Source organism: Python bivittatus, unplaced genomic scaffold (genome assembly GCF_059951505.1).
Source record: "Python bivittatus isolate LINGU-HERP-01145 unplaced genomic scaffold, Pbiv_v1 ctg000580_np1212, whole genome shotgun sequence".
Lineage (NCBI taxonomy): Eukaryota > Metazoa > Chordata > Lepidosauria > Squamata > Pythonidae > Python > Python bivittatus.
Window position 1 is genome coordinate 17,507,710 of NW_028277087.1, and position 26,578 is coordinate 17,534,287.

The 26,578-nt window shown below is 42.3% G+C and overlaps 1 protein-coding gene across 2 annotated transcripts; it reads left to right on the forward strand.

Annotated features, from left to right (window-relative positions):
• The first annotated feature begins 5,243 nt into the window (after positions 1-5,243).
• LGALS3 (galectin 3) lies at positions 5,244-26,442 on the forward strand. 2 transcript variants are annotated; one of them, XM_007427369.4, is made up of 6 exons: positions 5,244-5,351; positions 20,506-20,527; positions 20,761-21,165; positions 21,735-21,823; positions 24,312-24,480; positions 26,158-26,442. In XM_007427369.4, exons 2-6 carry the CDS (start codon positions 20,510-20,512, stop codon positions 26,311-26,313), a joined length of 837 nt encoding a protein of 278 aa, XP_007427431.1. In that variant the 5' UTR covers positions 5,244-5,351; positions 20,506-20,509; the 3' UTR covers positions 26,314-26,442. The 2 variants fall into 2 exon arrangements, with proteins under 2 accessions (XP_007427431.1, XP_025021928.1); XM_025166160.2 differs by having other exon boundaries at positions 5,294-5,351; positions 20,510-20,527.
• Positions 26,443-26,578: the final 136 nt, after the last annotated feature.

Sequence of the window (26,578 nt, forward strand, 5' to 3'; positions counted from 1 at the left end):
TTGGCTAAATGGCCTAAATAGTTCCTTCCAACTTTATAACTGCATGAATTCCCAGCCAGCAAGGCCAATAGCTGGGGATCAGGAAAACGGGTTGGGAAAGGCTGGTGTAACTATGGCTAACCAAGAAGTCCTGGGTGCAGTTCAGTCACAAACTGAGGCAAATCGTTGTTTTCCCAGCTGCTATCTCCTGTCTGCAAAAAGGAGATAATAATACCAATCTGTCTTCATAGAGTTGCTGTATAGATTACTGGAGGAATACATGTTATGCGTTTTAAGACTTGGAAAGGAATTTTAGTTGCTTCATGGTGTGATTTATAACTGTTTTTGCAGAATAAGTTTTATCAACACTTCATTCTGGAGCTGTGGCATGTGACCAGAAGCCATGTGCTTCCAGTAGATGGGGTGCTCACATGAGCAGATGACACCAATAATTAAAGTGTCTGAAGCCAACAGATGACGTGGATTCATGTGGTTGAAACAAGACTAACTTCTCTTTTGAGATTTTTACACTAAGCTTGACAGCGGGAGATGCTGTTTCACCCCAGCTTTCCCTGACCAGATTTTGCCCTGAATTGTTAGACTCTGGACCTTGTATCTAAGCAGAAGGGAAGCATGGCCTGCCAGCTTCTTTTTGCTGTTCTAACTTTTAATTTAATTTATATGCTGCCCAACTCCCAGCAACTCTGGACAGTTTACAAATTGTTAAAACATTTAAAAACAAGTAACAATATAAAAAACACAAAAACAACACAAAACAAAGGAACAGAGGTGGCAGAGAAAATAAACCCAGATGGGAACAAGGAAAAGGAAGAAGAGGGGTGTCAATCATCCTTGCCCAAGGTCTGGGCAAAAAGCCAGATCTTCAGGGCCCTTTGAAACACCAGCAGGGTGGGGCTGTTCAAATCTTGGGGGGGGAACCTCATTCCAGAGGGTTGGCACTGCTACAGAGGTGGTATGCTTTTGGGGTCCTGATAGATGGCATTGCTTAACTGAAGGAATCTGAGGTGCACCAATCCTGCCAGATCAAACAGTTGGGCAGATACTATGGGAGACAGGCAGTCCCTCAGGTAACCAGGCCCTACGCCATGTAGGGCTTTATAGGTAGTGACCAGCACCTTGAATCGTACCCAGAAGCAAACTGGCAACCAGTGCAGATCGTGAAGCAGAGGGGTTACATGGGCATACTGAGGCATGCCCATCACTGCTCACGCTACTGAATTCTGAACCAATTGAAGTTCTGGGTGGTCTTCAAGGGCAGTCCCACATAGAGTGTGTTGCAGTAGTCAAGCCATGAGGTGGCCAGGGAATGTCTGAAGGGCCCCCTGATGTAGGAAAGGGTGCAACTGATGCACCAGATGGAGCTGTGCAAAAGCCTTCCTGGCCACAGCTGCCACCTTCTCATCAAGCGGGAGCTGTGAGTTCAGGAAGACCCCCAAACTGCACACCATTCTTGAATGGAGGAGTGCAATTCCATCCAAGGTCAAAGATGGAATATCCCCAGATCTGGGCGGTCCAAACACCCACAGCCACTCGGTCTTGGTAGGATCGAGTTGGAGACAGTTCCTCCCCATCCAAACCCAACAGCCTCCAGGCACTGGGATAGAACCTCACTTGGCTGGCCTGGGGTCAAAATATATAATTGGGCATCGTAAGTGTACTGATGATACTAAACTGCAAACCTGCAGATGACCTCACCCAGAGGTTTCATGAAGATGTTGAAAAAGAAGGGAGAGAGAGTAGAATTTTGTGGCATCCCTCACAGGAGGGGCCTATGGAGTAATCTCTCCCTTCAACCTTCAACCAGCCCCGGAGAAATGAGAGCCACTGTGCCCCCAATCTCCAGCCATTGTGCTCCAGTGGTGCCCCCAATCTCCAGCCCGTGGTGCCAGCTTTGTTACCTTCAGCTTGCTTCCATCTCACACCTGAGGCTGTTCTATTGTGAAGTTATTTCTCCTCTTAAACTGACAGCAACCAAGGGCAGTTTCATATTTTCAAGGGTTAAATCTGACTGGTAACCAAGCTGTCAGTGGTGCAGGCAGATGACCAACAGTGGGCTTGGGCTGGCAAGACAAGGGGCGAGATTTGACAGATGTTTAACCTTGTGGGTGCAGCCATTGATCAGAAAAATCCACCCATCACAGCATTAGCAGGAAACTAGAAATGGGGAGAGAAACAAAGTGAATAGCTTTGCTTAATGTACCCTGAACATCTAAAATCAGGAGAAGCAACAGAGGTAGGACAAGGATCAGCAATGTGACTTCTCTGTCTGTATAGTTTTCTGCCAGCTCAAGTAATGGTGGATAGTAGTTTAACTAAGCAGTGGGGAAAGTCCCTTTAACAACAAGAATTACGCATCTAATTACTGTCCTGCTCCCAAGATATACCCTTATGAGAGAAGATAGCCTCCTTTAGAGAGAGAAGCCCTAGCAGGATCCATAGGACCTCACTGCTTTTATAGGGCTAACAAAAGTCTTTAAGCTCCTCTTGCAAGCGCCACTCCTCTGGAGCATGCATGTGGTTTCACGATGCATCCAGAAAAGGGGGAAGGGCTCGTATTATGATGCAGCTATGCTGCTTTTGTCCACCTGACCCCTCTTGCCCCTACCCTCCACCCCAGTTCATTATTTGCTCAAAAACGTGAATAAAAATTCAATCAGTACACTCATGAAAGAAATTATATCTATATGAGTCCCAAAATAAAGTTTCATCCATCCCAGATCATTATATTTCTCTGAATAGCACAGTATCCCCTTTGAGAGAATAATCCTTCTCAATGATGTTTTGTATAATATTCTTCAGACAATTATAAATCAGGAAGTAGAGCAATGCTAACCTTTGTCCCTAAGAAATCACATTTCTGCATCTTCAGCATAGTGTATCCTGTAAGACATACAACACGTTCTCCTGCTTAATGCTTCCTTTTCGTGCAACATGTTGCCAATGCGTGCTAATAAGAGCCATAAGCATGCACAAAAGGACAAGGGGTGCACCTCCCAGTAAATGCTGGGTTCCCAGGATTGTACACCCGTGCCTTCAGAAGTCTGTTCTCTGTGAAATGACATAGAACTGCATCTGAGCCCATCTTTGTCGATAACGCTTTTAGCCACTGAAATCAACAGGACTCTCAAATGCTCCATTAGGACTGAATCTGCCAGAAACTTAATGTGCCACCCAGAGGGATGATAATCAACGGACAGGATGTTCCCCCATTGGGGGGAGATGGGTGGTTGAAAAATTGAATGAATGAATGAATGAATGAATGAATGAATGAATGAATGAATGAATGTCCATGGGGGGGGGGGGAGGATCAAGATGGTGGCTGCAACTGTGTAATCAAAGCCCCACAATATAAAAAAGGGAGAGGGTTTTTTTTGAATGGTCAATGGCCACCATTTCATTTTTTCTGAACTTTCTTAACATTGGTGCCCAAGTGACAATGTCCAGATTTACACAACACGGTGACCCTTAAGCTATGATTTACAAAACATATTGGCATGTTATGTGAACCCAGCTATCACATTAAGCCATAAAGTAGCTTGTTTATTTTGGTTTGACCACAGCTTCCAGCTCACAGTGTCTCTTGTCTCCATCAGAATATTACCAGAGTGTGACCAGCAATGGAAATCTATGAACTTCCCCATCTTCCTTTCTTGCTGCTGTGATCATGGGACTGGAAAAGAAGTGATGAATCATTCTTGTGTAGGTCTCCATGACAATAAATCCAGCCTATTGTTTTTTGCAAGAAAAATATTTTTATCTGATTGTAATAGCCAGATCCTTGAGTTTATAATGGTGTGACAGCATGCCTCCTTGTGACTATCATACATCGGTTATGGTTAATAAGGGCTATGCTTGCTCTGCTTCACATTGCTACATGGGGAGGAAGTCTGAAACATTTCAGCACCTGTGGCAATAAACACAGTAAACTGTAATGTGATTTGCTTTGTTGTGTTGCCTTAGTCAATTGTGTTATTTAATATACCATGGTTTACCAAGCCATGTTGTACACAATATGTGAGCCTAATTTCATATGAGAGAGATGCATGAGTCAGACAAATGAGTTTCCCACCTGTGGCAATTTCCAGTTGTGTAGATTTCAATCCCCAGAATTCCACAACCAACATGGCTATTGAAGAGAATTCTGGGAGTTGAAGTCCACACTGGAAGTTGCCAAGGTTGGGAGACATGGGGTAGACTCTTCCAATCTTAATGTAGGAATTCAGTGGATAAAACTGTTCTTATAGGCAAAGAACATGTTTTCTGAATTTCTATATCCCGTGTGCTCCATAAAAAGCTGGAAATGACACTATATAATACATGCACATACATATCCAGAGAACTGTGTTGAGTTTCTGAAGTTTTTGAAAGTACTGTATGGCTGACATCCCCCTAGTGACCATTCCCCACTCCAGCCTGGCTTCCATGACTTTAAGGCTGTGATTGCCTAATCCGATTACTTTATAACAAATCAATGTGTTGTACAAACTCGAACACTGCCCTAATTTCATAAACCATTATTTAAAAAAAAAACATGGATAGTGCCTTGTGCAAACATAGCTTATCTGTGAATGACAAGCACCTAATCAACTGGACAGCTTTGGCCCTATTGAATAGGAAAATCTGGGTGAAACCACCCTTGTTGGATTTCTGCTTGCCTAACAACTGTTTAAGGTAGTTTGTTTGTTTTTTTGACAATACCAAGCTAATATTTGCCCACTTTTGCAATCTGGTTCTTGGGTAAAGAGGGAAGCCTTTTCCAGAAGGTCCATCTGCAGAGTGATAAAAATCCCAGGCTAATATCTTGGGGAGACAGGCAATCCTCAGTGTCATCAGTGGGACTACAAATGGCCAACGCCCCTCTATAATGTCATTTAGACCCATCAGAAAGGCAGCCTGGGCCTCCAGCTTCCCATCTAATTCTTATTTGGTTTCCCAGTGTCCTAACTTTAGGGATGGGGAAGAACCTGCATTTTTTAGGTGTGGCATCAGTATCTCGACTCTCTCTCTCCCAGGAGATCACACCGATACGGTTGGGTGGGTCTCCACCCCCCCCCCCACGCCCCGCCCCATTGATCTTCACAACCCTGCGAAGTGGGTTTGATGCAAAAGTATGTTTTTCAAGATGCCTGCCTTGGGTGAGGCGAGGACTTAACCGTTCGGGGAGAGTTGCTGGCAATCGGGCTGCGGGGGGGAGCCGGCCGTGGCGGAGTCAGGCGGCAGCTGGAGCGGAAAGGACGGGGCGGGCCGGGGACGGGCTCCCGTATATGAGCTGCCTGGACGTCCCGCCCAGCCTGAGTCGTTCTCTGCTGCCCCGCCGGGTCGGTCCAGGGTCTCCAGCGGGATCTAGCCAGGTAAGCCGGGGCGGGAAGGCGAGGACCGGGACACCTTTTCCCGGCGGGGGGGGGGCTGCCCTCTTCCTTTGCCTCGCGTGCGGGAAGGTCTTGTGGTTCACCCTCGCGCCCCCCACCCCCGAACATTTTCTTTCGGCATCTGGACGGGAGGCATCTGTCCCGTCTCTTAAGAAGCGGGCTGGAAAAGTTGGCCGGTCGGCTCTCTTCCCCCGCCCCGCCCAGAGCAGCAATTTGCAAGGGGGATGGACTTTCCAATTGGAGTCTGTGGGGAGCCGCCAGCCGGGGCGCGCCAAAAGGAGGAGCGGGCTGGAAGCGGCGAGCGCGCGTGAGTGGAAGCTTCTTACATAAGGCAATCCTTGCGTGTATGTACATATACATATACTTCTCATATAAGGCAATACATAGGTATGAACACAGATTCATGGTCAACATTCCCCCCTGGTAATGATTCAGAATTCGTTGCGCCACTAACAGTACGCAGCTGACCCCTCAACCATTGTCCCAAACTTTGCTGAGGGAGGTGAACTGTTTGTAGCTGAGCCAGCACCACCCCCTGAGCCCTTTTGCCTACACCCTGCCACCAAAGAGACCCCATCCTTCACCCCAGCCAAATGCATCTAGGGCAGTGCTTCTCAACCTTGGCAACTTTCAGATCTGTGGACTTCAACTCCCAGAATTTCCCAGGGAATTCTGGGAGTTGAAGTCCACAGATCTGAAAGTGGCCAAGGTTGAGAAACATGATCTAGGGCCTTTAAAGATGATCTCAGTAGGCAGGTTCATATGGGAGAAGCCAGTCCTTCAAACATCCTAGTCCTCACCCATTCAAGACTTTCCTTCCTTTTTTTCAGTTTTGGTAGTGAGGGTGATTCAACAGTCATAGAACTGTTCAATTGGAAGGGACCTCGGAGGTCATCCAGTCCAACCCCCTCCACACTACAAGATTTATCTCACTATCCCTGATAGATAACAATCTAGCCCCTGTTTGAAAACCTCCAGTGAAGGGGAAGAAACCCCTCCATGTGGTAAGCTATTCCACTGAAATAGGTTACTGGGGGAAAACGTCTTACTCTCAGGAATTTTTTCCTAATGTCTAATCTGTCTCTTAACATCTTGACATCATTCTCCATTCCAGTGCTAAAAAGAGCACTGAAATGCCTGTATTTAAATGGTGTCAGGTAACTATTTGATATTCCTGCACTCACCAACTTCCTGCAAGCAGCCACTCGTGTACAGGGTCAGGCCAGTAAAGGCTAAAATGCAGAATTTGAAAGTTGCAATCATCAGGCAGAAACAAAAGTTTCAGGCTCTATCTACCGTGCAGAAATCAAATGACAAATGGTGTCTTTGTCCCAAGCTATCTGAACAAGTTGGGGGCAGCCCAAGAACAAAACAGTATTTTGACTGGGTTTGTATGTCACTATAAGCCATGGTTTGCTTAATCATGGATTGTGTTCAAGCCGCAGTTGGCTGAATTCACACAGTATGCTAAGTCATTAACTACAGTTTGCAAATCACAGTGGCTGGGTTCGCATAAGTTGTTCAGCTGAAGCTACATTTTGAGTTACTATAATGTGTAAACCCAACCAAAGCTTAACTTCCTTCTCCTTACCTCTTCCTTTTTTTCATCTTTTCTCTTCTCTTTCTTCCTTTGTTGCATTTAGTGCAAATCCAAGTGTAATCTTTGTCTAAAGCATGGCCTTCAAAAGAAGGAAGAGTGGGATACAAATGGGCATAATGTAGAGGCAGATATGAGAGCCAGTCTGGTGTAAGGCTACAGACTGGGAGATTGTGAATTCTGGTCCCGCCTTAGGCATGAAACCAGCTGGGTGACCTTGGGCCAGTCACTCTCCCTCAGCCCCAGGAAGCTGGCAATGGCAAACCACTTCCAAAAACATTACCAAGAAAATTGCAGGGACTTGTCCAGGTAATCACCAGAAGTCAAAAATGACTTGAAGGCAAAAAAAAAAAAATGAAAAAAAAATGTTGGATACATTAAATGCATGACGTTCTAGCTGGGCTCCCTCTCCAAAGAGTGAGAATAAACACGTAGGCATGGCCCATGTTAAATTAAATGAATGAAATTCATGCACCATGAAGCCTCCCCATAAATGTAATCTTTTTCTCTGTTGCCTCAAATATTATATTTCAATGGCAACTTTTGGAGAAGGGACACGTCTAAAGCTTTTTCAGGTGCTGAGCAGCAGCCCTAAGGCCTCAGCTCCTAGATTGCTGCCTGAGAGAGTTCGAGGCAGCCACACAGCCAGCGAACGGACAGCAGGATTGTGATCGTGATCCTGCAGCAGAGAGCTGAGGCTGACGTGTTGTGGCTTGCCTCAGGCCAGCTTGGGGATGCGTGGCAGAGGCACAATTAGGTTCAGGGACTTTCTGGTACATTGTTATGGGTGTGCTGCATCCTTGCAGGTCCATCACATTAGAGGCTTCTCCTAGATACAAAGTCAAGACTCTCCCCTTTGAAACTGAGAGAGAGAGCAGAAGGGGGCCCTTCACTGTTGTATTGCTGGAAACAGACCAGATTCTGTCCTCTTCTTACTAGGTCTGCTTTGTAGGTAGGTGGCCTTCTTCCCAGCATCGACCCCTCATTTTCCAGACTCCCCCCCCAGAGGAGCAACTGGGAAGAAGGCATTGCTTAGCAAGGGCAGACATGTTTTGTGGTCAGGGTATCCCAGATTTGACCCTCACCGCAGGCAACAGGACATATCTTTGTCTATAGGAGATCTTGGGGCACAACAGAATTGAAAGTCCTGGGCCTTCTGTGATGCACGCAATTACTTTCTCAACTGAGGAGTGTTAGCATTCAAGCCTGTGTCAGCCCCACCAGGGAAACTAGGCCAAGAATCAACTCCACAGGAAGGCTAAACCTACTTTTATTGAGAGTGGCTATAATAACAGAATCTTGCAAGTCTGTGCCGTACCTCCTCTCCTTCTTATACCCATGTGAATTAGGGAGGTAGGTGTCTGAGCCATTTCTGGATACTTTCTGCTTGTTTTGGACTTAAGCTGTGTTTTTCCCCTTGTCACTTTGGTAACGGATCTGGCCTATCTCTTCCTCACTCTCTACAGACTGGAGTCTTCCAGATTGCTAAATGCAGGTGGGGAAGGGTGCGAAGAACAGCAATAAAAAAGGAAACACCAAGTCCTACAAGGAGAGATTGAGGAAATCAAGAATGTTTATCCTTAATAACAGATTATCTAGGTGATGTGGGGAGGGTAGGCGAAGATAGAATAGCACTAGTCAAATACCTGAAGGGATGTCACACAGAAGAAAGCTGTGCCTTGTTCTCTATCATCCCTGAGTGCAGGGCAGGAAGGAATGGTCTTAATTTACAGAAAGGTAGATTCTGGTTGGATGTTAGAAAAAACTTCCTAATGAAATGAGCAATTCAGTAGTAGAATCAGTTGTCAAACAGGTCATAACCCTTCACTGGATATATTGGTTTGAAGGGAAATTTGGCCTATAAACATGGTGACCATATGTCCTTTATTATAAAGGACAGTTCTTTATTTCAGAAAGCTGTCCTTTAGATTTATTTATTTTTCAAAAACCCACTTTTGTCCTTTATTTTGGTGATTTAACTTTTACCCTACAAATGGTGCCACTTAATGCTCAGTCTTTCACATTCATGTGAAAAATATGGAAATGGAATTGTCTTTTTAAAATAAATTTACATATTCTGTTTGATTTTAGATATTTTTATTAGAATATGCATTTTTGTAAAGTTTTTCTTGGTTTTGCTCTTGAATTTTCCTTTGTAAAGCCAACATAAACAATTTTTTTTATCCTTATGAACCTCTTTCAGATTTGCCCCTTTTTCAGGTTTGTCCTTTATGTTGTTCAAGGAAATATGATCACCATACCTACAAATAAAGTTACAATAACAAAACCAGCATCTTTAATCAGCAGCTGGGTAGCCATCCACCGGGGATATTTTAATTTGGATACCTGCACTGAGAGGTGGGTTGGACTAGGTGGTTTCAGTGACCTCTTCCAAATCTAAGTTGTTATTGCCTCCCACCCTACCTTCCCTGGTGGCTTGCCTTCCTCAGGAGCATTTCTCCTCAGCTGAACTCTGATTTCAGAAATGAGAAAATTGCACAAAAAGAGAGGTTGCAGTAAGAACAGGAGATTTCCGCCTTGCCTCTTTTATCCCTGCCCAGAGTTGCTGAACTTCAGCTTCTGGCTTCCCTTGCAATTGGCTGCACGGCTGTGGCTGCTGGAATTTATACTGCAGCAATATTGGGTCACAGGTTCCCCATCCCAGAGCTGCAGGAAAGAAAACTGCAGCTGTGAGGGGAACTATGCCTCCTGCTTTACTTTTTGAGGAGGGCCAGTCAAGTTTCTCGCAAATGGATCTGTTTCCTTGTCCAGCTTGGGCCTCATTGGGAAAGAAAAGGAATTTTGCTGATGTTCAGATATTATTTCCCCTGACAATATGGCTGAGGGCCACTTGATGGCCATTCTCCTATGACACATTTAACCAGGTCAGTAGAGGAGGGTGAGTGTGATACAGGAACACCACAAAAGAGTCAGTTGACCGAATCAGCTAACTCTGAGAGTTAGATTTAGCCCTGAATAAACTCAGTCATGCATAGGATTAACTAACCCTACAGTCAGTTGTGTTGTAGGAACACCTAAGACCTGTCTAATGACCTGTTTACCTGTTTAATCCTCCAAGAAAAAGAGCAGCTGGGGAGCGGGGGGAAGCAAGATTCTCCATTCTCTACAGAACTCAGTGCAAAGGTCTAGCAGTGCAGAACACACCTCCAAGCATTGGCTACAGTGTCCACATTGTGGCTACTGCCGCCTGCCTGTCCAGTGAAGAAGGGGCTAGAGATGCAATAAAGTGTGCCAGGGCTCATGGGATATCAGAGCAACTGGGCGAGGTCGTGGTATTTCTAAAATGCTGGTTAGTATAATTATGTGGTGCTAGAACCACTAGGAAGGAGAGTTGAGCGTGATAATAGCTGACTGGTCTAAGGATGCGGTGGGAACAGGACTGCTATTTCATCTCTTGTAGATTTAACCAGATTAAATGTGTTGCCGTCAAATATGCTATATGGTAGATATCAAAAAATCCCCATCTCTCAAAGATTTTGTCCCTGTAATGGTGTTGATCTTGAAACAGTGGATCATATTTTATTGTATTGTGAATTTTATAAGAGTCTTTGGCAGGATGTTATCTGGCCTATTTTAAAATCAAAACCAGGAAGAGATACTTCTGAGTATGTTAAAATGTTACTTGCAGATGGAAATCTTAAAATTACAGAGGCAACAGCCAGATTTTTAACTATGGCTATAAAAACCAGGTCTTCAGTAACAGATTAGGAAGTTGGGGTTTTAAGTGTTTTATGTAATATTTATCAAATATTTTACTTGTTAAACTGTTTTATCTAATGCCAATTTTGAAATTCAATTTTGAAATTGAATTGAAAACATTGAAATTGATTTAACCACTTGATGAATTACAGATGCATTAAGGCACTGTTTTTCAGCTGATGGTATGAGTTGCGCAAATGGGACTCAGAAGTAGTTTAGATGGAATGTGGGTTGAGTCTTAATTAAGTATTTAAAACTTACTATAAATGAGTATTTGAATAATGAAATATCAGTAAACTCATCACATTCTTTTTCTTGGAAGGAGTGGGGTTTTTCCTGATGTTTGGATGGGATGATTCTTTGACAGAGCAATCGTTGGTCTCAAGATATCAAAGGCTGAGAAGACAATGGAGTGTCAAAAAAATCAAGATGGCAGCTGCAGTTGCACAATTAAAGCCCCACCCCTTTGTGTGTATGTCACAATGAACATAAAGAGGGGGCTTCAATTGTGCAGTAATAGCTGCCACCCTGATTTTTTGATCTTCCCTGCTGATGACCCTCTAGGCTACTTTGTGGAGTCCTGTCCTTAAAGGACAGTTTGTGAGGCATTTTTGAGCCAAATTTAGGGAGGCATGTGGATAAGTTTCCCTTATGTCCGTAAAGAGAATGGAAGAAGATAATCCTTTTCAGCATTTCTAAGCTTTTCCTTCATAACCGAGTTATCAGAATTAACGCCTTTGGATTGGAACAGGCTGATAATATGTTTCAATGGAACTGAATCCCAGGATGCTTATATTTCAAGAGGTTGTGTGTTCAACATGTTTGATTCTACACTGGAATCCTCAGATAGAAACATGCAAGCCTGTTAAACTGGTTTAGAACATGTTTGGGGATAAGTAACCTCTACCCTCATTGGTTTGGCTAATTTGCTTGGAATGTTTGATATGTAGATGCTGCCTCACAAGCTCTGCATTTTATTTCTTCTGTCACTGATATTTGCCTAGAAGGAGTAGGATTCTAACACTCCCAATTCTCAAATCAGAAGTGGGATTAAGTGACCTGGATTCAGTGAGGCTATGTAAAGCATTCCAGTGCCATGTTTTGAGTATTTTTATAGCTTGCCAGTAAATCCCAACATTGAGATCTTTTTCTTAAAAAAAAAAAAAAAAAGAATTATGTGTGAAGAAATGCATATCCTTTGATTTCTTTTTCCAGAATTACTGATGTGTTTACTTCTAAGGTTAGTCAATCGTCAGTCAGTTGTCTGAAGGTGACAGCCTGGAGATCAGTGACTACTGATGTGCCTGTGATTTAGGCTGTTGAGGGCTCTATTCCTTTTCTTGATACCTAATTCTTAATTAAACTAACTCATCCCACAAGAAAGTTACAACCAGGGTGTATGTGTGCTAAGTTTTATTAAATAAGTTTTTAACAAAGTAAAAACCATAAGAGAAAATAAAGATAATAAAGAAGAATAGTAAATAATGAAAAAAGAAATAGGAAAAGAAAAAAGAAAAGATGTATGCTGAATGGCATTTAATATTTTGCCTTTCCCTGTCCTGAGCAATATTCCCTAACCAGTTGTCCTCCAGGTTAGTTGGGACTACAGCTCCCAGAATTCTTGAACATTTGGTGGGGAATTGTGGGACTTGTGATCCTAACTCAGCTGGAATGTGCCAGGTTAAGAAGTTTTTCTAAATAGGGAGAGGAAGAAAGAGAGAGAGGCTGATTTCACACATTGCATTAAACCTTATTGCAAATTGCTTGCTTTTGGTTTAGAGAGTTGTATGAACCAGCCAGTTGTGTCTTAGTCCCTTAAGCAAACCATGCTTAGTGTGATGTATGATCCTACCTGAAGATTGATTGAGAATCAAAATTTGCAGCACTGAAATAAAATTAATAGAAAAATGGGTTGGGACAAAAGTCCTTCTGCAAACTTTCTGGTCAGTAGACTGGACTTCTGTCTCAGCCAGGATGTCCTGTAGGACCAAAAGAAACACTAGCAGTTTTTGAAAGGACATAAGCTAACTAGCATTTCACTGGAAGACTTTTGCTTCTTTCCCTTTCTCTGAGATCCAGTTTAGTGTAGCGATTAAAGCATCAGGCTAGAAATTGGGAGACACTGAATTCTAGTCCCACCTAGGCACAAAGCCAGCTGGGGGACCCTGGGCCAATCACTTTCTCTAAGCCCTGGGAAGGAGGCAATGGCAAACCACCTCTGGAAAACCTTGCCAAGAAAACTGCAGGGACTTGTCCAGGCAGTCTCCGAGAATTGGACATGATTGAACAGATTAACAACAACAACAAAAAGCTAACTAGCACTTCACTAGAAGACTTGCTTCTTTCCCTTTCTCTGGGCCTCCTTGGCATGCAGCTAAAGCAATGGGCAACCTTCACCTCCAGCAGATTTACAACCAGCAATAAAACTCATATGCCACAATAAAGCCCAGTTTCACTGATGTGCCACAGTGCCATGGGGAATAAAGAGGTCTTTTGATAGGTGCTGCAAATAAGCTTCCATTAAGGAAAAAGGGGATGGTGGGGATGGGTTCAGAGAAAGCTTTCTGGTGAGGATGGTGTTACAAGAGGGTTGCCCTCCTCTACAGAATTAGGAATCTTTTTATGCAGCCCCAGAGCACAGTCAGTGAACACCAACCAACAATACTAGGAGACTGCTGGTACATTTTAAAAGCTTTATTTTAGCAATATAACCATCTTAATTCCATTCATTCACTCATTCCGTCCTTCCTTTCTTACAATGACATCTTCCTTGTCATTGACCAAGTGACAATGGGGCATTGGAAGTCTCCTTGGATTATTCTGTGAGATGATCTTTGATGGAATATAAGACAGGACTTCAGACTTTTGTTCCCTCCAGCTCTCTTTTTGTAGGTAGTGCTGGATTATCTCATCTGAATTGCTGGGTGTCCTCATCATCCTTCATCAATTTTTAGTGGTTGGTCACTGAGTAATCTAGTTAGATGCCAAGATGCCCTTTGTCATGACTGTACCATGATAGTATGGAGTACAAAAATGGTATGTTCAAACATTTCTACCCCTTCACACTTTGGCTGGGAACATCTTGCAACATCTTCTGTTTTGATTTATTCTTGCGCAATCATTATTTTTCCATTCCAGATGTATTTTTCAGCGAGCACAAATTCTCAGCCCTTTAGTATCTGGCCATTAACTCATCCTATAAGTGTTAATATTCAGGCAAGTTAGAATGTGAAAAAGCAGCACAGAATGGTTAGAAGGACAACAAACAGATTTGTGAGGTGTTTGCCTTTGGGCTCTGTGCAACTGGGAAGGGGAATTGGAGCAGGAAGAATGTAGCAGTTTGACTTCTGTGTTCCTATGAAGTTTTGTAGGATACAAAAGTCCCTTTAATAAAGTCTCTCTCTAGTTTGTTTATTAGTCCTTCTAAAAAATAAGTACATAAGTAAACAAGGCAACTTTATGCCCTGCTCGAACAAGAAGAAGTCAGTCACAGGGAACATCTGACTTTGGACAAAAAGCCCTAAGTCTACTGCCACCTGGTGACTAAACCATATAATAGCACTATCCACCCAAAACATTTACTGAAAATTAAGAGTCTGCACTATCCAATGCCACCCCGTGTTTAAGATGTATAATGATATTTCATATAATCTCTCTCTTACATCTCCTCCATAAAAGTTCTTTGAATGTTAGAGCAGGAATGCATAGCACCCTGACAGTTTGCATAGTGTCAGAAGTTGCTTTCAGTTGTTTACTGAAAGCAACTTCTGAATACTGTACGGAGGATGCCTAAGCAAATGGCCATTCTGCAGGAAGAAGCATAAATAATTGCTCAAATCTGCTCAGTACGTACCCTGACTGCAGTGAATCTCAGGTAAGTTGTTCCCAGATTTACTTGAAGATGCTAGGAATGGAGGATGAGGACTAGGAACTAGGAGCCGAAGGCTAACTGCGTGCAGCCCTCTACTCCTGAGATACCATTGGTTAATTCTGTTTTGGAATTAATATATTTAACCAAATTAATGTACTCTTTGCAGATATTCATACTTCTGTTCCACAGTCCTTTTGGATAGTAGGGCTTACTTCTGGGTAAACATGTTTAAAAGTGTGCAGTGGCTCTTTGCTGGTGACAAACAGGTAAACCGCAAATTGCTTGGGTCTTTATGGCGAGAAGCACTGCTTTCAAGCTAGAAAGCAGAAAACTCTTTTTTAGTAAATGGAGAAGGACCGTTTGGGCTGGCCATAAAGGACATCATGAAACATATTTTCCTACCTGTTCCATTTAGGAACGTTTGGCCTAGGGTCTCTTGTGGAGTTGTTTGCGAGAAATGCGCCCAAGGCAGCAGTAGAGATTATGCGGCACAAGAAGGCTTTCTGAAGCCAGTTAGCACATGCTGCTTGGCTGATGTCTGCTGTTATTAAATGTGAGAGTGTTTGTTATGAAAGAATTTCCTGTAGCAGAGATTCAGAAAGAGATTATGCACCTGAAGAAGTGAGCTACAGCTCATGAAAACTTATGTCTTTTAATAGTTTGTTGCCAGAAAAAGTGTTACCAGACTCCTGATATTTTGTTGCCATAGACTAACACAGCTTTCCTCCTCCGAGGCCTGCAATCTGTGGCAGAGATTGGAGATCTCAGACATACAGAATTATTTATTTATATTTCAAATTTAGTCACCTTCCACCTCACTCAGAGAGCCTTGCTTTCTTCTTAATGCATGAGGAAAAGGTAGTGTGATGTCTAGGACAGAACATTTGGATTTAGATAGAGCAGGAAAAACCCTGAATTGTTGGCATGGGTCTCGGGGGTTGTCAAAAGAGTCGAGATGGCATCCACAACTGCATGGTTGAAACCCTCTCCCTATTTACATGATGCATGTAAAAACTGAGTAGGATATAATTATGTAGTCATGGCTGCCATCTTCATCTTTTTGACACCCTCCCTGCCGAGACTCCTGCCAATAATTCAGGGTTTAGCAACCAATTTGATAGAAAAAAATAAATGTGGGAATGGGAGTAGAATTGCATTAGGATTTTGACTAAGTGATTATGTGCCATTGAGTCAGTGTTGACTCTTAGTGAGCACATCGATAGACCTTCTCCAGGATGATCTGTCCCCAACCTGACTCTTCAGGTCTTTCAACAGTGCACATGTCAGTTTAGTAATCAAGTCCATCCTCTTTGTTGCTAGTTATTCTCTTCTCTTTCCTTCCACCTTTCCCAGCATCAGGGACTTCTCAAGAGAGCTAGGTGTTCAAATAATGTGTCAGGAATATGACCATTTGAACTTGTCTTGAGTGACAGCTCTGGACTGATATGTTCTATGATCCCTTTGTTTTCTTGGCTTCATGATATTTTCAGCAGTCTTCTCCAATACCAAAGTACAAAAGCACCAATACTCTTTTCATCCTATATCTTCAACTTTCACTTCCATAGAAGGAAAACCATTGCCTTCCCAATTCTGATTTTTGGCGCCATCGTGGCATCTGAATCTCTTTTCCAAGGCTTTCGTTGCTACCCTACCATGGGCAAGTCTGAAGTGTATTTTTTGCTTGCTGGTTCTTTTACTGCTGATAATCAATCCAAAAGGCAAAAGCTGTCCACCACTTCAATATCTCCGGTGTTACTTCTAAGGCTGGTTGCTTCTGCATATTTAATATTAGTCCCACTTTTTTCACTATTCCTTCATTTTCATTAATAGAACTTGCAGCTTGTTTCATGAAGAGGTGAACTTTAAATTCTCACTCAACCATGAAGCTTGCTAGGAGACGTTGGTCAATCATTTGCCCAATTTATCTCACATCTGATGAAGCAGACTCTGCTTCATAGAAACTGATGCCTGGATTTTGCATGGGTCAACACATTTGGAATTTTGAGAACATGCACTTCACAAAATGCCCATCACAAAATGCCCATTTCCCAAAAGACAGACTTGTGAGGAAGCTGCTTTCTCTCAAGAATGCTATCTCCCTTCTCAGCTGCTATTTGTCTTTTCTCAGGATTGGAGGGCACTATTCCCAAAACAGCTCTGGGCTGCATCACATACGGTTTTTATTTTCTAAGAAGTTCACTAGGTGGTGTGTGGGACTCAGGGACCTTATTCAAAATAAAGTTGACGGTTGATATTGAAGCATTGCTTCACAGAGACCCAGCTTCCCATTTCTCTCTCTCTCTTTCTGAATTAAAATAAAGCAGAACATGGAATCTGATGTGCATCAAGGGAGGTGTTTACAGGCATATTGAATCTAGGGAGGCCACATTGGGAGACCATAGTACATTCTATTAAAAATGTTTGTTGTTAAGGTGCTGCAAGATTCTTTGTTTTTTATATTTTCTAGGCTGGTTGTGAGCATCAGCCCCTGTTTGTATGTCTTATGGAATGAATACAGGGCAAGGTTTATGATGGTGATATAATTTATATTATATGGTTGATAAAACTGCTTCTTTGTAATAGAAAGAACGTAGAGAGAAGAATTTTTGAATCCAAACTCTGGGTGTGTGAAGTTCATGGCTCATATTTGCACAGGGCATTTGCCTGATGCCACAAACAATGACGCTGTGTTTTCAAAGAGGTTTCTACAGCAATTTTCCTGAATAACTCCCTGAAAACACAAAGTTTACTTGTGTGCATGTGCACTTTTGAAGCTTTCTGCAGTGTCTATGGTTTTATATACCACACAGCCCTCAAACACCGGCTGGTGTATTGATCTCTCTCAACAAACAACTCTGCTTCTGTTAAAGAAACCAAAATATGTTTTGGGACAGTTTTCACTGTTTATTGCAAGATGAGTCACGTCTATAAAAGGCAAAAGGAACTGGCAACTCATTTGGATTGCTCAATGCAAAGTTTTGTCATTGGGCTGCTTTTGGAATCAAGTTTCTTCAGAAATCTGTTTTTTGGTTTTTTTAAAGTCCACCTCAAAACCTTCCCCATTCCAAATTTCCTTCATTTTTCCTCCCCTTCCTGTCTCAGGTTCTGCTCAGTACTTCTCCTAAGACAGAATACTCCACTGGATCTTTGCTATGTCCCTTATAATACCCAGTTATATCAAATGTAAAATATTCTCCTTTGGTTTTCCCCAGCTTGAGGCCATTCATTTGTGGGTGAGGATTCTCAGTTCCACTCCTGAGGTATTTGGAGAGCAACAAGTAGGTGAAGACCTTTGGAGCAAGCAAGAGACAGTTGAAAATCTTCATTTTTTCTGCATTAAAGTTTGACAAAGCAGGGGTCCATCCTTGTCTGTATATAAAAGGAGGGACTTACAGTCGTGTGAAAAAGGAAGTATGCCCTCTTTGAGTTCTATGGTTTTACATATCAGGACATAATAAAAATCATCTGGTCCTTAGCAGTTCTCAAAAGTAGCTAAATACAACCTCAGATGAACTACAACACATGACATGTCATTACACCACGTCATCATTTATTTCACAAAAAGAAAGTCAAAATGGAGAAGCCATGTGTGAAAAACTAAGTACACCTTATGATTCAGTAGCTTGTAGAACCACCTTTAGCAGCAATAACTTGAAGTAATTGTTTTCTGTATGACTTTATCAGTCTCTCACATTGTTGTGGAGGAATTTTGGCCCACTCTTCTTTATAAAGCTGCTTCAGTTCATTGAGGTTTGCGGGCATTTATTTATGCACAGCTCTCTTGAGGTCCCGCCACAGCATTTCAGTCGGGTTGAGGTCTGGACTTTGAGTGGGCCATTGCAACACCTTGAATCTTTTCTTTTTCAGCCATTCTGTTGTAGATTTGCTGGTGTGCTTGGGATCATTGTCCTGTTGCATGACCCAATGTCAGCCAAGCTTTAGCTGTCGGACAGATAGCCTTACATTTGACTCTAGAATACTTTGGTATACAGAGGAGTTCATGGTCGACTCAATGACTGCAAGGTGCCCAGGTCCTGTGGCTGCAAAACAAGCCCAAATCATCACCCCTCCACCACTGTGCTTGACGGTTGGTATGAGATGTTTGTGCTGATATGCTGTGTTTGGTTTTTGCCAAACATGGCGCTGTGCATAATGGCCAAACATCTCCACTTTGGTCTTGTCTGTCCAAAGGACAGTGTTCCAGAAGTCTTGTGATTTGTTCTGATGCAACTTTGCAAACCTAAGCCATGATGCCATGTTCTTCTTAGAGAGAACAGGCTTTCTTCTGGCAACCCTTCCAAACAAACCATACTTGTTCAGTTTTTTCTAATTGTACTGTCATGAACTTTTAACATTTAACATGCTAACTGAGGCCTGTAGAGTCTGAAATGTAACTCTTGGATTTTTTCGGATTTCTCTGAATGTTGCATGGTCTGACCTTGGGGTGAATTTGCTGGGACGTCCACTCCTGGGAAGATTGGCAACTGTCTTGAATGTTTTCCACTTGTGAATAATCTTCCTCACTGTAGAATGATGGACTTTAAATTGTTTGGAAATGGCCTTATAACCCTTCCCAGATTGATAGGCAGCAACAATTGCTTCTCTAAGATCATTGCTGATGTCTTTATTCTTCGGCATTGTGTTAACACACAGCTCAATGCTCAAGACCAGCAAACTCCTAAAACTTTGGCTTTTGTAGAGATAGTCACACTTGCTGATGATCAATTGATTAAGGGAATTTGATTAGCAGCACTTGACTGCTACTTAGCCTCTTCATACCTATGGAAGCAGTAAGGGTGTACTTAGTTTTTCACACATGGCTTCTCCATTTTGGCTTTCTTTTTGTAAAATAACTGATGATATGGTGTAATGACATGTCATGTGTTGTAGTTCATCTGAGGTTGTATTTAGCTACTTTTGAGAACTGCTAAGGACCAGATGATTTTTATTATGTCCTGATATGTAAAACCATAGAACTCAAAGAGGGCATACTTCCTTTTTCACACGACTGTAAATTTTGCTCCACATGAAGCCCTATTATAGTTAGCCCCTACTCACACACACAAAAGAGAAAGAAGATAGAAAAAAATGTCTCTTCCAAATGGTATTTTTTAATATGGATCCCAGTGCATTTTGTACAGTGAGCCCATCTAATTGAAATTGCCCCTATTGGAAACCTGGTGGGCCAGATGATGTACAGGAGGGCATATGAGCCTTTTCAGGTAGCTAAAACCATTTTCCAATTCTATACAATCTTGTGGTGCCCATTCTTAAAACCATACATTACTGTTTTTTAAACCTTGAATTAAAATGTTTAGAAAGTGATGAAATCTCATGCAAGACCATAGATTTTGCAAGATTTGATTAGCTCATGAGATTTGGAGCTTTTAACTGACTTTTAAATGGCTTTCAGTTTTTGTTTTATTTGTTTGAGGTCTTGGAGCACCATCTACTGACATCACAGGCATCATGGTGTCCATGGAAATTGTGTTGCCTATCCCTTTTCTTCCCTCTATATAATGGGATGATAGTAACAGTAATATCATAACCATATTTTGTGACATATGAAAAACAATCCAAAAATCAATAGTTAGGTAATACTTTACTGAGACCAATCAAAATGTGCAAGAAGTTGAGTTCTCCAACTCTTCATCAGCCTATGCTTAAGTGGCCAAAACAGAGTAAGAAATGTGTGTCTAGGTACAACACAAAATGACACATTGTTTTCTAGCAAGATAGTTGTTGGCTTTGCAGACTGTATTGGCTTAATGTGACGCCTCAGTTTTTCCCTGCTAAAAAAGGCACCCCAATATATTCTCAACTCTACCCAGCATACCTCACATTTTCTCTCTGTCTTACACTGAAGTTCTACCAAGATCTGGGCTAGACACAGGGTCACGAAGAAATCCTGAGCTGTACTGATTAACCCACTGTCTCTTTTGTTTCAGGAAGATGTCTGACGGATTTTCGGTAAGTCTGTTTCTGAAGAGATGGTGCTTTTTAATGCCACATTTCCTTTTCCTTTTGTTTTTAATTATTATTAAATTTATGCCCCACGTTTTGGTTTGTCTAAACACTCACTCTATTGTTATTTAAAGAAGGGGCATTAATAAGTTGCTGTGGACCATACAGCTTTCTGGAAAAGCCAGAAATGCCGTACCTAAATTCAGCCAAGATTAAATGTTTCCTTGTTTCCTTTGCAGCTATCAGATGCCCTGTCAGGGTCCAACAACCCTAATCCAAATATGCAACCTAATCCTTGGGGGAATCAGCCTGGTGCCTTCTTAGGCTACCCCGGAGCACCAGGCGCATATCCCGGAGCACCAGGCGCATATCCCGGAGCACCAGGCGCATATCCCGGAGCACCAGGCGCATATCCAGGAGCACCAGGCGCATATCCAGGAGCACCAGGTGCATGCCCAGGAGGACTGTCAGCACCTGGAGCATACTTTGGAGGCCCACCAGTGCCTGGCACATTTTCAAACACACCAGGAATGGTTCCACCAGGGGCCTCAGGAATGCATCCTGTTCCTGGGCAGCCCCCAAGTGACAGAGGAGCACAGCCAACTCCACCACAAAGTGGACCTGGAGGCCTTTCTGTTCCATTGGTGAGAAAAATATGTTCATATCTGTGGTTTGTGCAAGGTAGCGGGAGGCATCTGCATTTTTTCCTGTTCTTGATTAGGATGTATACAAATTTCTGTTTTTTAAAAAAAGGAACAGCAAATCTTGTTGGTAGGACCAAAATTAAACTCTGAATATTTGGTGGGTGTTCAAATATTTCACACAGACAACAAGACTTTTTGGCTCCAAACTGGAAGTCCAAAAGTCTAGTCAATTAGATGCAGATTGAGCACCAGTGGCGACTTATGGTAAATGCATTTAATGACAGTCAGGCCCAACATATAGAAAGGAATAGTATAGGACAGAGATATAAACTAGATGGAGAATAACATGGAAGAAGCCTTTATCTGAGACCAAGAGGGGGGCCAGAACCAAGTGTTAGGAGAAAACCTTACAGAAAAGGGGTTAGTGATGGGAAGGGATATATTTTTAACAGAAAGGAAGCTGAAAGTCAAGGCAGGCTTCAACATTAGAAGGTTGGACCTTGTGCTCTTTAATTTTGTTTAGTTGGTTTGTTTTGATCTAATGCAAAGTAATCTGTTTTTCTCTGCAGAAAATTCCTTTTGACTTACCCCTTCATTCAGGACTTGTGCCTCGCTTGTTAATAACCATTACTGGGACAGTGAATCCAAGACCAAACAGGTAGCAAGACAGGGTGATGGCGTGGCGGGTGATATTGATCCAAAGTTTCTTGCAGAATACAGTTGGGTTTATTGTGGGCTAGACTGCCTCTTGGCATCCAACCCATCATCTCTCCTTGAAGCATAGCTCCAGCATTACTTGGGGGGATTAGGAGGACCAAATTAAATCGGGTGCATTGGGATATTTGTGTGTGCTATAGGATGATGGTCACAATCAAAGCCCTGCCCCTTTGTTACATGTATTGAGGTCAGTCTCCAAAAGTGTGGCCAGTGGGACATAATGGCTAAGGTGTTGGATGAGGATCTGGGAGACTCAGGTTCAAGTCTACCCTTAGCCATGGAAACTCACTGGATGACTGTTGGACAGTCTCTCAGCCTGGCCTACTTCACAGGTTTGCTATTGTGGGGAGAAAATGAAGGGAGATCTCCTTGAGATCTAAGATAAAAGGCAGGATATAAATCTAACAGAGGGGGGCAGATTTTGGCTGAACCAATCTGGGGGGTTCTGGAGGCTGCACAAAGGATGCTGGAGGCCTTCATGCAACCTCCAGGCCACATGTTTGCAGCTCTGGATTAAATGGGCAAATACTTGAGGAATAATGAACTTCAATTGATTTAAAGTAGTTTAATTAAAACTGAAATTAAATAAAAGTTAGTCCTTGTCTTGCTTCACCCACTTCTTTGCCCTTACCCTAGCATTCCCCTGGCATGTTACTTCAAGGCCAAGCAAGTCCTATGACCCAAAAGACATTAGGCGTACTTCCTATGGTCAGAGCAGATGGAGGTTACACAGTGCCTGCAGATGCCCCTTGGACCTTCCTGGTACCCCGGTCCCACCTGACCTTCATTATTGTTATGGTTGGTTGCACAGTCAGCCAGATGTTTAGACTGGATTTGGCATTTTTATCCACCTATCAAGTCATTATTATTATTAGTCACACAGTCAGCCAGAAGTTTAGACTGGATTTGGCATTTTTATCCTGTGCTGCTATTATTATTTTTATTATTATTATTATTGGGTAATCTACAATTTGATTCAGAAAGTCTTGTGAAAACTTGATAATTCAAGTCCTAACCAAGGATCTAAGAATTATTAAGATAGCGTCTGAGGATATAGGCAATTCCAAGCAAGGTATTTTCTTTTGGTAAAATTAGGGTGTTCAAGTCCAATAAATTCAAAATTTCTAAATCTCAAGGGAGTCTTTTAGGTATTGCTCCAAGGGCTCCAATCACGATTGTTATAAGAATGGATTTCTTTTTCCATAAGTGTTCAACTTTGATCTACAAGTTCCAGTATTGTATAATTTGTTTGGATTGCTTTTCCTCAAACCTAGCATCACTAATATAGCAACATCAGTGAACCAGACTTTCTTCTTTTCAATGACTGTTATATCAGATGTGTTATGAACAAGATGCCTGTCTGTTTGGATTTTAAAGTCCCATAAGATCTTAACCCATTCATTTTCCAAAACTTTCTCAACTTGATGGTCCCAGTGGTTCTTGCTACATTCAAATCCAAATCCAAATCCAAAATTATTGTTGGTTGCACAGTCAGCCAGATGCTTAGACTGGATTTGACATTTTTATCCACCTTCCCAAGGACCTGGGATAGGCAGATGTTACTGTTTGATGGCGTTAAAGGTATGGTCACAGGATGTAAGCTGTTCCAAGTAAAGCTGCCTTTTGCAATTGCCTGATGGTGATTTTGTCAATGCCGGTGGTCTTCAAGTGGTGCTCCAGGTGTTTTGGGATTGCACCCAAGGCACTTATTACTATTGGTACTATCTTTGCTTTCTTTTGCCACAGTCATTCTATTTCTATTTGCAGGTCTTTGTATTTTGTGATTTTCTCCAGTTCTTTCTAATTTTCTCTCCTCCTTCTCCTTCTCCTCCTTCTCCCTCTCCTCCTTCTCCTTCTCCTTCTTCTTATTTTAAATGACATGCTGGAAAGGTGCAAAGCAAGGTTCCAACCTGTAACATCCTCTTTAATTGCAAGGATACCTCTGATGAGTGGTTGACCTCCAGTACTTAGTCTAGGATTGTGCCAACCTGCCCAGAAAAGTCTGGCTTGCTACAAACACCCAGAAGACAAACAGGAGAGGTTGCACCTGGCCATTCTTTCTACAACCCTCACCCGCCCCACTCTCTCCACTTTAGCTTGCTTTTCGGTTTATCAAGTCCCTGTCATTTTTATTTTCTAAGAATGCCTATGGGACCATTATGATTAGAAATAAAGTTTACATGTGAGAGTGGCACTCTGCTTTGCAGCAAACTAGGTTCCCACTTAATGTTTTAATATTAAAATAAAATAGCCTGATGGTTCCCATGGGCAACAATGGGCACCGCACTGGGGATCCAAGTTTTCAAGTTAATGATTAATTTGAAAAATGTGATAAATAGAGCAGCTTTTTTTTTTTTTTTTGTAAACATCACAAGCAAGCTTCCTGTAGAACATCAGGATAACATCCTGTGTGTCCCTATTTCTTGCAGATTTCAAGTAGATTTGAAGAAAGGTGATGACATTGCTTTACACTTTAATCCCCGCTTCAGTGAGGACAGCCGGAAGGTGATTGTCTGCAACACCAAGATTCAAAATGTCTGGGGGAAGGAAGACCGAACGGCATCCAGGTTTCCTTTTGAGGCTGGCAAGCCTTTCAAGGTAAAGTTTTGTGTGTGTGTGTGTGTCCTTTTGATAGCTCAGAAGAATCAAATAACAACAAAGAGCTTGATTGCCTGCAATTTAGTCATGTGAATATTGCAAGAACAGTTTGATTTACCTAGATCCGTCTAATCTCTATAATTCTCCCAGGTGTTCCCAAAATTTGTTGGGACCACTCCTGTCAGACTCCCCAGCAATCCCTAAGTTGAGTGGGAATTTTAGGAGTTGGAATTGTAATACACCTGGAGGGGCTTCAGGTTGAGGAAGATGGGTCTTTAATATTGCTTGCATTTCCTTTTCATTGGGTGTGTTCATTCAACACTAGCCAGAAAAAGGCCCAGTGATTGCATTTGGACAATATGCTAAACTTTGGTGTGTGTATGTGTGTGTAGTAGTAGTAGTAGTAGTAGTAGTAGTATTGTACAAATCCAAATTGTTTGATTAGTATATGGCTTAATTTATTGTACAGAAAATGGGCCAATCACTAACCATTTTAAGTGAGTCGTGTGAATGCATGTAAGCCTGCTGCCTTGTTTCTGCATAGCACCTAAAGCAGGATGGAGAACTGGTTCTGATATGGGGGTTGCAAATCAGATGACATCAAAAGATGGGACTGATGAGTAGGAAGCCCCTCCCTGCCTCCAGAGGAGTGTCCCTGACATCATCCATTTTTCTGTGTAGGAAGCAGAGTGTTGTCATTTCCAGTGTGCTCCAACTAAAGGCAAGCATGGTCCCTTGAAGCTGGAACTAGGAGAAATGCAAAACTTGCTCCAGAACAGCTTCATCCTTTGCATGTTTGTCTTGACTGAGAAAGGTAGACAAAGGATGAATTGTCAGGGGCTGGAGAACATCATCCTTTGCACATTCTTCCTAGCTAGGGAAGATTTAGGAACCTGGAGCCAATGTATCTTTCCCAGTCCTGTTCTGGTACTATACTCATAATAGTGCTGTGTAAAATTGCTCCAGAAATGCATTTGTGGGTGACTTCCCCACACAGAACTGACTCTATTAACTGTTCCTAGATGCCAGCTTGATATCAGTTATGGGGGGGGGGGCAATCAGAGCCTTTGTTTTATTAAGGCATCAGCTTTTGGGGATCAGGATCTACTTTGTTAGATGTGTGGAAGGTCAATCTCAGTTGTCCAGCATAAGAGAAAAAATGGTAAAGACTAGACTTAAAATGAGAGTGGAATGCAATAATACAGATACATTGTGTCAAATCAGTTAGAGCTTGAAAATGTACACTGTGCTCCTTCACACGGTTAGTCATAATTTTCAGTGCTATAATGAAGTGACTCTAGGAGATGAAAGCTGATATCAGCCTTCACCAACCTGGTGCTTCTAGATCGGTGTTTCTCAACCTTGACAACTTTAAGATGCCTGGACTTCAAGTCCCAGAATTCCCCAGCCAGCACCCAAAAAATCTGGGATGCTGAATTCAGCACTGTATCCTTTTGAGACTCTTGAGGTGGGGAGGGGCAATTTCCCCACCCCATTTCATGGTTCCATACAGTATTTGCTGGTGCTTTTTTATGTAACCATGACAAGCACAAGATGCTAGGCCTGTAGGCCTATAGCCCAGGGCAACAAAGCAAGAATCAGGTTGCATGAATTCATGGTGTTTCTGTAATTCTTATTCATAATATTTTAGGAATTTTTACATCTGTCCTTTTACAGATCCAGATTCTCTGTGAAGCAGATCATTTTAAGATAGCTGTTGATGATGCTCATCTCATGCAGTACAATCACCGTATAAAAGAGCTGAATCAGATCACCAAGCTGTCTGTTACTGGTGACATCACTCTCATCAGCGTCATGCCTTTCATGATCTAAGCCAAGCCTTTGGCTCATTGCAGCCTGATGCTCAATATCCCTGTAAAAACTGGTTGCTTTTTTTCCTAAAAGTCTAGTATCTTTTTCTTATTGGGCAGTGACTAATAAATAAAGTCCTTAAAGGCTAAAGGTCTTATGTATATATACATAGCTGTAAACAAGATTCTGGCTTCTTCCTGCAGTGTGTAATTTAGCATCCCAAAATTTTAGCTTTCATTCATTTTTCAAGCATTCCAAGATTGGCTTGTTTCAGTGACATTCTCCA